The sequence below is a fragment of the Penaeus chinensis genome, chromosome 31 (genome assembly GCF_019202785.1).
Source record: "Penaeus chinensis breed Huanghai No. 1 chromosome 31, ASM1920278v2, whole genome shotgun sequence".
NCBI classification, from domain to species: domain Eukaryota; kingdom Metazoa; phylum Arthropoda; class Malacostraca; order Decapoda; family Penaeidae; genus Penaeus; species Penaeus chinensis.
In genome coordinates, this window is record NC_061849.1 from 30,639,293 (window position 1) to 30,654,292 (window position 15,000).

The 15,000-nt window shown below is 40.9% G+C and overlaps 2 protein-coding genes across 18 annotated transcripts in view; one reads left to right on the forward strand and one right to left on the reverse strand.

The window, feature by feature from the left end:
- LOC125041702 (mesoderm induction early response protein 1-like) overlaps positions 1–2,320 on the forward strand; it is a 28,227-nt gene extending 25,907 nt beyond the window's left edge. For 14 of the 17 annotated variants that reach the window (XM_047636900.1, XM_047636908.1, XM_047636905.1 and 11 more), the window contains 2 exons: positions 50–70; positions 304–2,320. In XM_047636900.1, coding sequence (XP_047492856.1) covers positions 50–70; positions 304–808 — 526 coding nt within the window. In that variant the 3' untranslated portion in view covers positions 809–2,320. The remainder of the gene's footprint in view (positions 1–49; positions 71–303) is intronic. The other 3 variants (XM_047636904.1, XM_047636910.1, XM_047636918.1) reach the window with 1 other exon arrangement.
- A 10,253-nt stretch (positions 2,321–12,573) lies between these two features.
- The window catches only part of LOC125041903 (RCC1 and BTB domain-containing protein 1-like), an 18,269-nt gene continuing 15,842 nt past the window's right edge, over positions 12,574–15,000 (reverse strand). Inside the window, exon 11 of the mRNA XM_047637290.1 lies at positions 12,574–15,000. This exon is cut by the window's right edge and continues 73 nt beyond it. Coding sequence (XP_047493246.1) covers positions 14,933–15,000 — 68 coding nt within the window. The 3' untranslated portion in view covers positions 12,574–14,932.

Consider the following 15,000-nt stretch of genomic DNA (forward strand, 5'->3'; position numbering starts at 1 on the left):
GTTTTCAGTTTTTTTATTATTATATTTTTTTTAACATACTTGCCTGCAGCAGCTTCAGCATTAAATTTGGGTAGGTTAGCATAATTTTTTAATGCCAGGTTTGGTTTTGTTCTTTTAGAGGGGAAACCCTGTTTGTTAGTTATTAGGAATGTTCAATATCATCAAATATCCTTTCTCCTTGATATCCTCTCGTCCTCCAGTAATTTACAGAGTAAAATTTTCTTACTGTGTTTGTAATTTTAAGGATTGAGAAAGTGACACAGCTTTATATGTGAGTGTAGTGATTATTTGTGGGTGTTGCAGTGACTACATGGACCGGTTCCTTGATGAGGGAGAGGGAGGTGGAGTTCCAGCGTCGTGGCGTGACAATCGTTCCTCATCTCCCAGTCTTCATGCCCTGCTGTATGGAAAGCCTCCTCCAGGAAGCAATGCAGCTTCAGTGGGAGCTGGAGGAGGGAACTCTGTAGCCTCTGCTCCTGCAGCACAGCCCACCCCACCCACTTCAACTGCAGAGGCTAATCTCAGCAACAGCAGCACTACCACCAAGAAAGATGGTGATCCAGCAGTTATTTATCAACTCAACCAAATGGAAGATTTAGCCCGTCACCTAGACAGTGATTCGCTTGAGTCTTTAGCCAAAATGACTTCGTCAAATGCCTCAGTATCTATTGCCAAATCTGGCAAGAGAACCAGTAGTCCACGTCCTATGGACGTGGATCTCTCTATATCACGTACCTCTGTGTTAAACTCTCAACCAATTAGTGCAGAGGCTAAAAATATAGCAAAGGCAGAAACTGTTGCACAGTGAAATATAGTGTATACCTTTTTTATGAGTGTGTGTTGTGGTGGTTGTGAACAAGTGTTTGGTTACCAGTGCTACCACCCCAGAAAATGACCAGAGAGGACACCACAAGTTTACCTGTCTTGTATCCTGTGTCATTAAAAAAATAAACATGGAACCAATGCCTCTCCCATTTAGTGGGAAGGTTTAGGGTATGTGAGACTAGAAAAGAACGTATAGAGTCAGTGTATGGTACCTTGATTTTTTTTAAGAAAGTGACTATCATTCTTTTCTGGAAAAATTGGTCATTCTGATTTCTTCTATAATTACCAAGTTAAAAATAGGTAAATCCCAGTTCATGATATGACCAATAATCCTGTATAACACTAGTAGGAATAACTAGTGTTTTATTTTAAGAAATGGATGTACCCTAAACTTGGGGAAAGTGTCAGAACTAGAATATTTTTTTATCTGTTAGATTCCCACTGCATATGACTGTGCAAAGGGGTGAACATTACATTAGATTATGTTCTGTACTGACAAAGTCTACAAGTGTTTTGTTTAATTTGGTTGGCATTACAGAAAAATACCAGTGCAAAAGTGTTACAAATTGTAGAAACATTATTCATACATAAAGACTAAAAGAGGGACATGCAAGGAGTTTGAAGCATGTAATGGCTCAGGCAGTGAAAAGATTATGTACTGGTTATGCTTACCAGTCTGGTTGCTATGGGTCCTAATCTTCCGAGTTCAATATAAACTACAATTATATTTTTTACAAGACATTATATTCTAAGGTGATACAACTGAGTAGGTGACATACATGAGCATTCTGTCCTCTAGCGGGGTCAGTTTGCACCTCCAAGTGATAATCTATTACCTTTTGTGGTCTAGTTGTATATTTGTGTTTTGATTTTTTTTTTGTTAATCTCATGAATTTAGATCTATCATAGAATGAACAACATATTTATTTATGTTTCCTTTCAGTATTTTCCTAACAGACTGGTAGTTTCATTTTGCTGGACTTGTTTATTTGATGAAAATTGGACACAATTTCTTATTCTTCCTCATATTTTCCCTTTTATTTTGATACTTTTTTTTTTCTTCCCAAAAGATTCCTTTGACATTGGCCTTCTATCTTAGTATAAAATTATTTGATTTAAAGTCTTGAGAACTGCTTCATTCATGGGTGGAAAGACTTTGGCCACTCACTTCTCTATTGGTTAAATGTATCAACAGTTGTGTTTGGCCACTAGGCTTTTAAGATTGTATACTCTCTGTATACATTTCTGTGTACTAATAATTAGTATTTACAGAATATGTACTCTAACAGTACAAAAAGTTATAAACTATTGGCCAAATGAAATTAATTTTTATCAATCAAATGTTACAGCTTTATAGCATTTTCAAAATCACCAATCTCTATTTACCATATGAATACAAGCAAGGGAGTAGTTTCTTGTAATTTTAACTACCTGTTCTCTTTTTAATTTATAGGAAAATAGAATATTTTATTGTAAATAAAGAATACTTCTTGTAGGTTGTTTGTATGCATTAGTTATTCTAAACCTTAAAAGAAAAAAAGAACTAACTCAAATTTGGAGACGACTTTCAACAGTTAAAGACTGTGTTTCTTTACAAAATTAAAGTAGTATTGAGTTTTTAGTGGTTCCAAATAAGGCTTTGACAGTGCTGGAAGGCTCCAGTTTTTAGTCATAACAACACATGATAAGGGTTTATGTGGTTCACATGGACTTATTATTAGCAAAACTGAAGCAATTGACTGCATACTCCAAAGATTGTGCACCCTGTAAATTTCTTGTCATTTTTATACAAATTGCAAATCAATCAATGGGAGCCCATAACTGCAGCTACCCTTTGCTTCCAGCCACAGGAATACCCATCACTACCTCCTTGCAACAGTTTTGGTTGATCTGTCCAAGCCATGATTTACTAGATCGTCCCACAGGCTACCCTGGCTGAAAACACTTACAAATATATTCCTGCCCAACATCACTCCTTCCTTAATACTTTTACAACTTGCTCATATGCCTCGTTGACTATGATGCAGCATTAGTCCAGTGCTACACTGTTTCTCCCAGAAGCCAATGGAAGTCCTACACCAATATTGCCATGATTAGCTTCTGTAGACATGACCTCCCCCATGAAGTTTATATTGGTGGAGTCCTCTTGATATTGTCAACCCCTTCCCTGTCAGTGTTAAAAATGTTGGTGTGTTGGCCACCCAGCCAAACTCGATCAACAGCCTGCTGCCATCTATGTGGCCAACCTGGGCATGACCGTTCAAATTGCTCTGCTCAGTCACACGTATGCCAATTGTAGTGGCTCTCATAATGTATTTTATAGGAGATGCCCCCTGCCTACAAGCTTAGATCTAAGGTAGCAGTTCTTGGATTCTAACTAGGCCTCGCCCTACCATCCTCTCCTCTCTTTCATATACATCACCATTCCCTCTTTCTACCCCATTATCCTTGCCACTCCAAGCTGGATGCTCATGCTGACGTGTCAACAATGTCCTTCGGATCTCTCCCCTCCTGACATTCTTCCCGATACTTCATCACTTCCCCTGTTCCCTCATCTCAGTCTTTGGATTCTTCTGCTTCTACAACAGCCATTTCTAACCGTATTACCCTCAAATTATTTCAAAATGGCTCTTTTGCAGTTTTGCCTAGTACAGTTACTCTCCCTTCCTCAGACACACACACCATTTGATCGGACAGCCAAATACCGTTAACCCTTTTACAAATCCCCACCGCATTCTGTTAGCTCCTCCTCTATACCCTTTTTACTACCATTCTATCCGAGCTAAGTGCCTGTATAGCCTGAGTTGGCGGTTTTGGATTATGCAAGTAACAGGTCGGTTCGCCACATGGTTGTGCCAACTGTACCTCGTGATCCTTCGTAGGGATTTTATAAGAGGCATCAAGATACTAGGTAATGTCCAAGTTTCGCTTACATCGAGCAAAACTGGAAACATCAATGTCTTTAGGACATGTAGTTTGCATGGGCATCGACATCACCAAACTCACAACAGCGTGCCATAATGAAGTTGGAGCACTGATAATAAGGAGCCAGCCAAGTCCCGGAGGAGGAGGAGGCGGCGGCTTTTCTTGCTACTGAGATTAGCTCCCGAGCCATGGGGACCGACAGACATCTCGATCATAGTTGGATTCTGCTCTGAATCTCCCAGTCCAATGCAAATATCCCGCCAGGGACATTTGTCTGTCACAGATGTGAGGTTGGCGTAGAACAACTTTTTCTTATCAAGTTTGCAAACTTCTATAGGAGCGTACACAGCAATAAGAGACGAAGCCAAAAGCATGCTTCAGTCTCGGTGCCATAATACGCTTGTCAACCGGTGTAACGTCTACTACCGAATTTTTACCGAAGTCCCAACCGTTTCATTTCCCTCATAGCCACAAAGACCGGATAGCCTGGGTAACCCCCCTATAAAGGAGGGTAGCAGGCTGTGGGGTTCCCTTGGGCTCTGTTTCACTGGGTTGGTGACTGTCAGGCCACAAGCGGGACGAGTAACTAGTTCCCATTCTGCGCCCCAGCAGTCGCCCTCCACAAGCCCCCTCACTGGGTGAGAGGTTGTACCCCCCTCTCCCCAGCATTTTCGCTATATATATTACTACCAGTGAGTTTATATCAAGGAGGAGGAGGAGGAGGAGGAGGACTAGCACCCCCCGAGCCGCCTATTAACCCCAAGGGGCTGAGGGGCAGTTGGCACAAAGACATGACTCTGTACCTCTAGGGTCTCCTGCTCCAAGACCCCCAGAGTTTAGCCAGGGAACGCAAGGTGCTGAGTATGAAATACCCACCCGCGTAAAATATTGAAGTTGTGTGTAGATGAATGGTATTAGGATTTTAGGTTGGTTTGACTTTATAATGATATCAGTGGTGGTCAGTTACCCATGTATTATAAGACTTATCTCGTAAAGGGCTCGCCCACATTATTTGACGGTGTCATCAAAAGTAAAGGAGAAAATTAAACCCATCTCCGCGGGCATAACTGTTAAAACCCCGTCCACTGCACAACGGGCAAACTTATGGCCAATAATGATGTAACCCCACTTTTAGGGGCAATGAGGCTTGCCCCTTTATCTCCTTTGACCACGGCTCCGAACACTGCAACAACTCCCCCATCATCAATGCATACTAGTACAGTATCAACCCTAATCAACAACCAACCCCCAGGAGACCTTTCTACTCTCCCAACATACTCAATTTCAACACCTTTACTCCCACAACCTTCTTCATCAACCACCCCATCTCCCCTGATTATTACCTTACAACCTTATTGCCCACCTCCCCTCAACACTATCCCTCCCTCAACACTACCCCCCCCCCCCTCAACACTACCCCCCCCCTCAACACTACCCCCCGCCTCAACACTACCCCCCCCTCAACACTACCAACCCCCCTCAACACTTTCCCCCTAAACACCCCCCTCAACAACCCCCTCCCTCAAAAACACCCCCCTCAACACTACCCCCCCCCTCACCTACCCCCTTAACACTACCCCCCTAAAAATACCCCCCCCTCAACACTACCCCCCTCCCTCAACACTTACCCCCCCCCCTCAACACACCCCCCCTCCCTCAACACACCCCCCCTCCTAACACTCCCCCCCCTCAACACTAACCCCCCCATCCCTCAACACTACCCCCCCTCCCTCAACACTACCCCCCCCCTCCCTCAACACTACCCCCCCCCCTCAACACACCCCCCCCTCCCTCAACACACCCCCTCCCCCCCCTCAACACTACCCCCCCTCCCTCAACACTACCCCCCCCTCCCTCAACACTACCCCCCCCTCCCTCAACACTACCCCCCTCCCTCAACACTACCCCCCCCTCCCTCAACACTACCCCCCCCCTCCTCAACACTACCCCCCCTCCCTCAACACTACCCCCCCCTCCCTCAACACTACCCCCCCTCCCTCAACACTACCCCCCCTCCCTCAACACTACCCCCCCTCCTCAACACTACCCCCCATCCCTCAACACTACCCCCCCCCCTCCCTCAACACCGCCCCCCCTCCCTCAACACTGCCCCCCCCTCCCTCAACACTACCCCCCCTCCCTCAACACTACCCCCCCCCCCCCAACACTACCCCCCCCCCTCCCTCAACACTACCCCCCCCTCCCTCAACACTACCCCCCCCTCCCTCAACACATACCCCCCCCCCCCTCAACACTACCCTCCCCTCCCTCAACACTACCCCCCCTCCCTCAACACTACCCCCCCCCTCCTCAACACTACCCCCCCTCCCTCAACACTACCCCCCTCCTCAACACTACCCACCCCCCCCCTCCTCAACACTACCCCCCCTCCCCCTCAACACTACCCCCCCCCCCTCCTCAACACACTCCCCCCCCCTCCCTCAACACTACCCCCCCCCCTCCCTCAACACTACCCCCCCCCCCTCCCTCAACACTACCCCCCCCCCTCCCTCAACACTACCCCCCCCCCTCCCTCAACACTACCCTACCCCTCCCTCCCTCAACACTACCCTCCCCCTTCCTCCCTCAACACTACCCTACCCCTTCCTCCACACGTCCCCGCACTTCTACTACCCCCACCTCTACAAGAATCCTAAATACTCTATTTAGCCCAGCCAAATGGGACCGATTTTTCGTGATCCCTCCCACAGCTCCCTACTCTAAAAACACCCTCCTCTTCCAGCAATGCCTCCAAAAACAAGTAGGCAAAGTCTCTTTCCGTAGCCGACCCGACTACTCCCGTCTCGTCACAGTAATAACTGAAAACCAAGCTATAGCATTAACAAAACTAACTGATCTATGTGGTAATCCCATCCCTACAGAACCTCATCCAACCCTCAATACTTGCACTGGAACTGTCTCTATCTCCCCAACAAATTGCCCAATCCATGACAAAGAATGGTCAGATTGTGGAGAGGACTTACTCGCTTGTCTCACAGACTATGATGCAACATATGTACAATGCTACTACTCCATTCCTCCCAGAGGAAATCGTAAGAAATCCATTAACATTGCCAAAATTACTTTCCGTAGACATGACCCTCCCTTTAATGTTTACATAGGTGGGGAATCCCTACCTGTCCGACCATATCAACCTCCTCGTCAGTGCCAAAATTGTTGGCGTTTAGGACACCCAGCCCAACACTGTCATTCCACAGCCAGATGCCCGCTATGTGCCCAACCTGGCCAAACTCGATCAAACTGCTCTGTACAATCACGCACATGTGCAAACTGTGGCGGCCCCCATAATGTATTTTATAGAGGCTGCCCCACCTACAAATTTGAGTCTGAGGTAGCAACTCTCAGATTCAGACTTGGACTCACTCTACGTGAAGCCAGACAGGAGGCTCGTCGACGAGGTTTTTCTCTTACCCCCATACTCTAGTAATGTCGCTCACTCTGCAACTCCCCCCTACCCCCCTACCCCCTACCCCCTACCCCCTACCCCCTACCCCCTACCCCCTACCCCCTACCCCCTACCCCCTACCCCCCTAGCTCGTACACCCTCCTAAACCTCCCCCCCCCCATCTAACTTCCCCTCTTCTACCTCCTACCTTCCCCTGTCAAATTCTTTTGCCACCCTAAATCCAGACACTCCAATCTCTACCCAGTCAAATTCTTTTGCCATCCTAAATCCAGACACTCCAATCTCTACTACAGCCCCACCACCTTCCCCTCTCCCTCCTCGTACTACCCGCAGCAGACAGAATAAACGTTCCACCCCCTCTTCCCCTACCTCACAATCACCTCCACGCAGGAAGTCCTTTCGACTTAAGTGGTTACAGGTGAAAGACAAAGTACAGTCATCTGCAAAGGCATGGGCGTTTGGTATAAACTGCAGAATATCATTGAAGTAGACATTCCATAGCAATGGCCCGATGACACTGCCTTGTGGGACGCTTGCCCCGACTGGGAATTTAGAAGATGTATGACCGTTTACCACTTCCTGCATTGTTCTTCCAAGCAGGTAGTCTTCAAGTAGCATCAGCAGGGCTTTTCAACTTTGCAATGATGTCTTTGTGCCACACTGTCAAATGCACCGGCTATGTCAAGTGCAATGACATGTTTCATTAGGACATCGAGGGAATTTTGTCAGGCAGTCGTAAGTTGGAGGAGGAGGTCCGACGCAGATCTCTGAGACATGAAGCCGAACTACCTGTTACTGATGAGGTGGTGTTCATCAAGGAAGCTGTTCATTTTCTTAACCGGAATTGTCTCATAGACCTTCGCTAAGACGGGCAAGAGAGATGTGGATCTATGATCCATGGGAGATGTTTTGCTCATCTTCTTGTGAATGACCACACTGAACCAGAGTATGATGGCTGACTCTCTCTCTTTCTTTCTTTCTTTCTTTCTGCCTATTCCAGCAACCTAAATTCACACGCCTCCACCTTGCAGAAATTTATTTTTACCAAAAAAGTGCCTCTCCTTGTGTTTCATGAATTACTGGAGCTCGAAACAAAATTAACACAGGTTACATACTCTTGTGACATACAACTTACCAGAAGTTTGTGAGCAACTTCAAATTTAGATAAATTTTATTTTACTGCGAAATCTTGCTTTGTTTGAGTGGAGCCCACTAGAAGTGTATATACACATACATAAATTATATGCATGTCTGTATACATATTTGATGTATGTATGGTTGTACTTGTGTATATACTTGATGTATTGTAAAAAATAACCAAATTCAGTATATAAGGCAGCAACCTGCTAATCAGGCCCTTATGATAATCAAACATAAATTTTTGTGAAGACTTTTCCTTTCATAGATTAAATTCTCCTTTTCTCTATTAAAGTTTTATGTAACTTTTTATAGATCTAAATTCATAGGCCATCTACATTACTCAGTCTTTTATTCTTAAATAGTAAACTGCAAGAGATATATTATAAAATGTGAAATCATCATGTTACTTGCATTGACATTCATTATTGCTACAGTAAATAGTTCCTATGACTTGACTGGTAGTCTTAAAAACTTCAATATTTCTAAGCATACACCTTTTACATATCAAGTACATATCAGATTTTTTATTTTAAGAAAAGCATATAATTTCACATTATTTAAAGTAGATAAAGTGTGGTGTCACATGCTTTTCTTTAGGCTTATCTCCTTTGCAGGAAACTGTCCTCATTTGTATAGGTCAATACATTTCACTTTAGTTTCATTTTTATGAGATCAATACTTTATTAATTTCTTCATAAACTCAATTGGTATTTTCTTTCAACTTTTGAACATATGTTCTCACAAGAATCAAGGTAAAATTTTCACTAAAACCACTTTATCATTATTAAAAAAAAAAATTCTAACCTTCCAGAGTTTTCTAAACCTTTTTATTTATAAATACTTTTTGAGCAAAAATGCAAAGCTACAAGCACTTTTAACAATTTCCTTCTAAAATTAAGAAGTTAGATTGCAAGTAGTGGTCTTAACAAGCAAATGACACAACTTTATTGACAAAGGTTAAGTAAAATTGCTAGAAATTTTGATATCTTTAAACTGCTACATAAAAAGGCTATCTAAATAAAAATACACAGAATGATATTAATTAATGTTCATTTATATCAAGTACATCTGCAATTCTGACAAGTTACATTGTATATATATTTTTACATTTTGATAGGCTACACACTTTTTGTTTTTTGTCAAATAGGAGAAATCTAAGAGAATCTCAATAATAAAAATATTTCTACATAATACATCCTCACATGCACACACGAGTACTTGTTTGTTAGCGACAATTAGTTTGTAAAAAGAGAGGAGAGGGTAAGCAAAGAAAATGAAAGTTTGGGAGTTAGAGCAACTGTGTGTGAATATGGGACATGATGATGATGATGATGATGACGATGATGATGATAATAATGATGATGATCATATGAGTGAGTATGCATGTGTGTGCACCTGTACCTGTGAGATGAATGTGAATGGGAGTGTCTGTATGTGTATCACTACATCTAATCTATTTTCAGCTGCAGCCTATGTAAGAAACAATGTAAATCTTAGAAAAGTTCAATAAAATAACCAATGTCACTACTAATCAGATCAAAAGAAAATCAAAGTTTACATACAGTTTAATTTCTTGCATGATTTTATATTAAAAAGTCAATATAAATCTGTACATTCCTTTGAACAAAGAGGATGAAAAACAATATATATAAATCATGCCTGTTTCAATCAATCAAAAAATTGCCCAATACTGATTTAACAGAAAACACCTAAATATTACCTGATTTAAATGTTACCTAAAGCTAAACAATGAAAACAGAGAACACAGCAGAAAGAAAAAACACTGCAGGGAGAAATATATATCATACTGCTTGCAGAAAATATCATACTATGTAAAATAGGAATTCAAGCCTTACGAATTCCTAGTATTTACTTTTCTATATCAAAAAGTAAGTATCAAAAGGAACTGAACACAAAACTACCTGTGTTTTGAAATGTATCACAACCCCTATAGGCTCGGCAAGTGTGGTGTGCAAAACAAAGGAAATGAATTGCAGGGTTGTTGAGTATGATAAAGTCTGTAATAAATGTGGAATTCATCTGATTAAAATAAAGGGAAACCGCATAAAGATAACAATGACATAAATAAGTATCACAACACATAGTACCTCTTAAGTATTAAAAAAACAAAAAAAATGCTTTGCAAGATCTGTTAATCCCTTAATATTCCTTATTTTTAATTTATAGAAAGATTCATAAATAAAAAAGTGCCTGCATCTACAAGCACAGCTGTGTCTTATTCCTGTAAAATAATGTACAAATGGTTGCCCATTTGTGTATATATAGAGATGCATGTATGTACAATTAGTACAAGACCCTTTAAGAAAAATAACCATGCACAATCCTCACTTGGAATGTCAGCACAAGATCAATGTTGCATGAATCACTTGTCTTACAGTAGGAGACCTGATCTGCCCTTGATTATAATTCACATTCTAGTTTTTATTCATTCAAGTTAATTTCATTCTTTGTATCAAAAAAAAAAATAGTAACTGCATAACTGAACTGAGGTATCACGTTCCTAAAGGAAAAGCAGGAGAGAGAGGAGAAAAAAAAAAAAAAAAAACTGCCCAAAAACAAGAAAAGACTACTGTTAAAACTGTATCCTTACAGTTCAAATGGACAGGTATAGTGGAGAATGTTTCCTACACACCATAATAGAGAGAGAGAGAAGAGAGAGAGAAAACACTAAGACTTAAGTCTCAATTTCTTCTATCTGAAATACATCCCACAACAGTTCCTAGCACAAGCCCGATGGCCACTACACATCTGCTTAACTATTCATGGCAACACAGCCATGTCCTAAATCTGATGTCTTTGAGATGCACCGAGATATGGCAATTATCCTTAATGTTTGCAAGTACATATCTACACCCTATCCTTTCTTCACCAGAAAAAGAAAAGACCATGTTAAATAACGAAAAGAAGTAAAATGAGAGTGAGAGGGAGAAAGGACAGGAAAGAGAGGGAGGGAGAGAGAAAGGACAGGAAAGAGAGGGAGGGAGAGAGAAAGGACAGGAAAGAGAGGGAGGGAGAGAGAAAGGACAGGAAAGAGAGGGAGGGAGAGAGAAAGGACAGGAAAGAGAGGGAGGGAGAGAGAAAGGACAGGAAAGAGAGGGGAGAGGGACAAAGGGACAGAGTGAGGGAATGAGGGAAGGAGAGAGAGGGAGAGAGAAAAGAGCAGGATAATAAACAATTTTATGAATACAAATGGCATCTAAATTACCACTAGACTTTAAATTCCTCTGATAAAAAGTCATGATGATTGCCTAAATTGCACAATAATAAGAGTTAGGCCGCACACCTTCCTGCCATAAAGCAACTTGTCTTAGAGATTTGACACACAGAAGTCCCTCTTAACCCAATCATGCAAATGACGTCAAATCACGTCATGGTAGAACTCCCCCACATGCTGGAATGATGTCATGTCATGCATGGTCAAGCCTGCTAAAACTTTTGCACACTAAACAGTTGTGCACTTCTTTGGCCCTAGCTGCACTCATTAAGAAGGAATTGGCCCTCAAAAGTAGGCTTACAGCCTCTGTTTAGCCTTATTACATAGGAGAAAAAAAAATTTATGCCACAACCAAGAGCATAGAGATTGGGGTAATTTTATGTTCCTGTGCTGCTGATTTTTCCTTCAAGCAGCTGACCTTGCATAAACCCTGACGTGTTGCTTGGTATGGCACTGGGGACTTCCATCATGATTGGGTTAAACTGGGTCATTCCTGACAGACTGAAAGAGTTCGATTCAGTTACATTTCACCTTTATATGCACAGCATTTTAATTAGGCAATATTTAAGGGCTTGGTCTAGATTCTTCTTTTTAAACACCATGAAATTTGTTACTGTCATTTGAATGGAAGATTTTTGCAGTTCTTCATCGTTACAGTATATTTACATACATACAGTGATCAAAACATGAAAGAAAAATATTTATGGTGTGTATAAACCCTGAGGCAAGTTATTTTATGATTTGGAAGAGTACTTTTACTTTTTGCCAATTACAGCAGTATAGCATTCCTACACTGGCCTTTAAGCCATATTGTTAATTACATATATAAATCATTAAACACATATATCATCAAAAAACAGTATTCAAAAATGTTTTCACACATTGCTACTGCAACCTTAAGAATTTCCAATCAGCATATTTTATAGGCTACTTTGAAAGACTGAACACGGACCAGTATAATGTCTTTCATATTGCACAAAAGCACAAAAATATTCTTGTTTATTAAGTAGAACTAGTAGTATACATTTGGTCACACTATTTATTCACTACCATTAGAAACACTTCCACAAAGCCTTATTTGAGCTTTGCCCGGAAATCTTCATCATCAAATCTCTCCACCACTGCCGGTACAGTCAGACATACCCTACTTGTTGACAAGAATCTCAACACACACAGCTACTTATGGATCAGAAATTTGTTTTCAGTCTGAAATTTCACATACTCTGGGACTTCTTCTTACACTAACATTTGAGCAAAAATCTCTCCTGTAATTCTGTGAAATTTAAATATAAACCCTTTTGTCCTTTAAAAATTTTCAGGTTAGCACCTATGATGGGCATCTGATCAGCCTCTATTTCCCCTGCTGCTTTCCTTGTGCCATGGAGCACCACCCACTCAACTTTCCTGCATATGACTCAGAGAAGGGAAGTAAAAAAAAAAAAAGAAAAAGAAAAAGATAAACGAGCCACTAAAACGCAAGAATGGAAAATCAAGCTGCAACACAAGTCTTCACAAGCTTTCATATCTTCATCAAAGTATTGGAAATATTTGCATCATCCTGTTGATACACAATCCCTGAAAACTTGTAAGTCATCAGTACTTTCATTGATACTCTTACACACAATGTTCTTGTGTATGGAAGACTTGACAATTCATTCATTCCTTTAAAAGATAGAAAAGAAAAATATGAAACATCTGATGCAAACAACCACAGAAACGGTAGTACCAAAATAAACCTACCTTACGACAATACAAAATGATAAACCCTACATTCTATTCCATTTACAAATGATGCTGATCAAAACTCGTGGAAAGAAATGAAAAAAAAGAAAGGAAAGAATTTTTTTTTATTAAGGACTACTTGTAAAGCCTCTATTACTAACCCCTAACTATTCCTTAGCACTGATTGACTCACCTTTGACTAACCTTCCAAAGAAGATCCACAAAGGAAGAAATAAAAGAACTGACTTGAAAAGGACCAACAATAGCTATTTTACCATAAAAAACAAACCAAAAAACTAACCCAAAAAAGATAGAAAGTACTTTCCAAAATGGAAAGGATGTGAAATCAACAAAATATGTCCAGAAATGACTTTTCAAAGAAAAGAAGAATAAAAAATTAATAGCAACCCTTATCACTTTTGCTTCTACCCAGAAGGGAGGCATATATGGAGGCAGGGATAAAAAAGTGACTGTAAAACATGTTAAGATATCTAACAAAATAGGAAGTCGACAAAACTATCAAGGTGAATATAAATGACTTGCATTTCAAAAGACTAGTTCATAACACCTATATAAATCAATGAACGGGGATGGAAAATAAGTTCGTTACACTTTTTCAGTGAAGTATAATTATTTTTATTTTTGTTGCCTATTCATAGTTCTTCGTATGCACCTGCTATGACTGAAGAGAAATGAAAACTACTAATTCAGATACTTTCATTACGATCTACACAATCTATAAACTCAAGTTTTCAAATCTTATAAAAACATTTCTCATTTACTCCAACAAAAACAAAACACATACAAACTTGAGTTTCCTATCTTATTTCATTATCTTTGGTATCAAAAACATATGACATAAAATCATAAAGCAAAACACAAAGCACATAAGAAACCACCAAATTGTAATTCCTCGGACTGGAACACCCAAGAAAAATGGCCATAACCAAGAACTGCCCCACCTTAGGTGTTGGTGTCTGGTGCCCTACATAATAACTGGCTGTAAATACCTATCACCTGTTGCCACGTGGTTCTTGCCTGGTAAATTATGTCAGGGCCACCCACGACCACATTCTTGAATATTGCCTTATGACACATAACCTCATTGGAGAAAGGGAATGTGAGAATTGCGTGTGAACCATGCAACTTAAATTGGTAGAAGTGAATCAGAAGAAAAGTGAATCAGTAGACATTTATATACTTCATGGGCTGAAACACATCTACCCACATGGAGACCAGGATTTCAGATGCTACAAGATTCGGAAATAAATTGTTCCCTCCGTCGATCAAATATACCATTTTTCTGCCCTATCTACTAAATATTAGCCAATGGTACAAAAAGTACAATAGTTCCATGTACACTTTTATTTTGTCAAAGCAGGAGATTCAAGTCACTTTTTTAAGTATAAGCCCTATCACTATCACACACCTTTTAATATATTTTCCACTCTTGTACTTTGTTTTTTGAGAAAAACGTCCCAATATCCCTACCATTATGTCCCATACCATAAGAAAGCTTATCGTCGTCAGCACCCCCCTGACCATCGCATTCCTGACCCTCGTTGTCCGCCCCTTAAACTTGTGTTATGTTAAGAATGGTGACCATGCCTCGGCTGCTGTTGTTGTTGTGAGATTCTCATCAACAAGTAGCTAGAATATCAGTACTTAAATGCACCATGCTGTGCTGCTCGCTGGATGAAGTTCTTCACTGTCAATTCATCGAGGG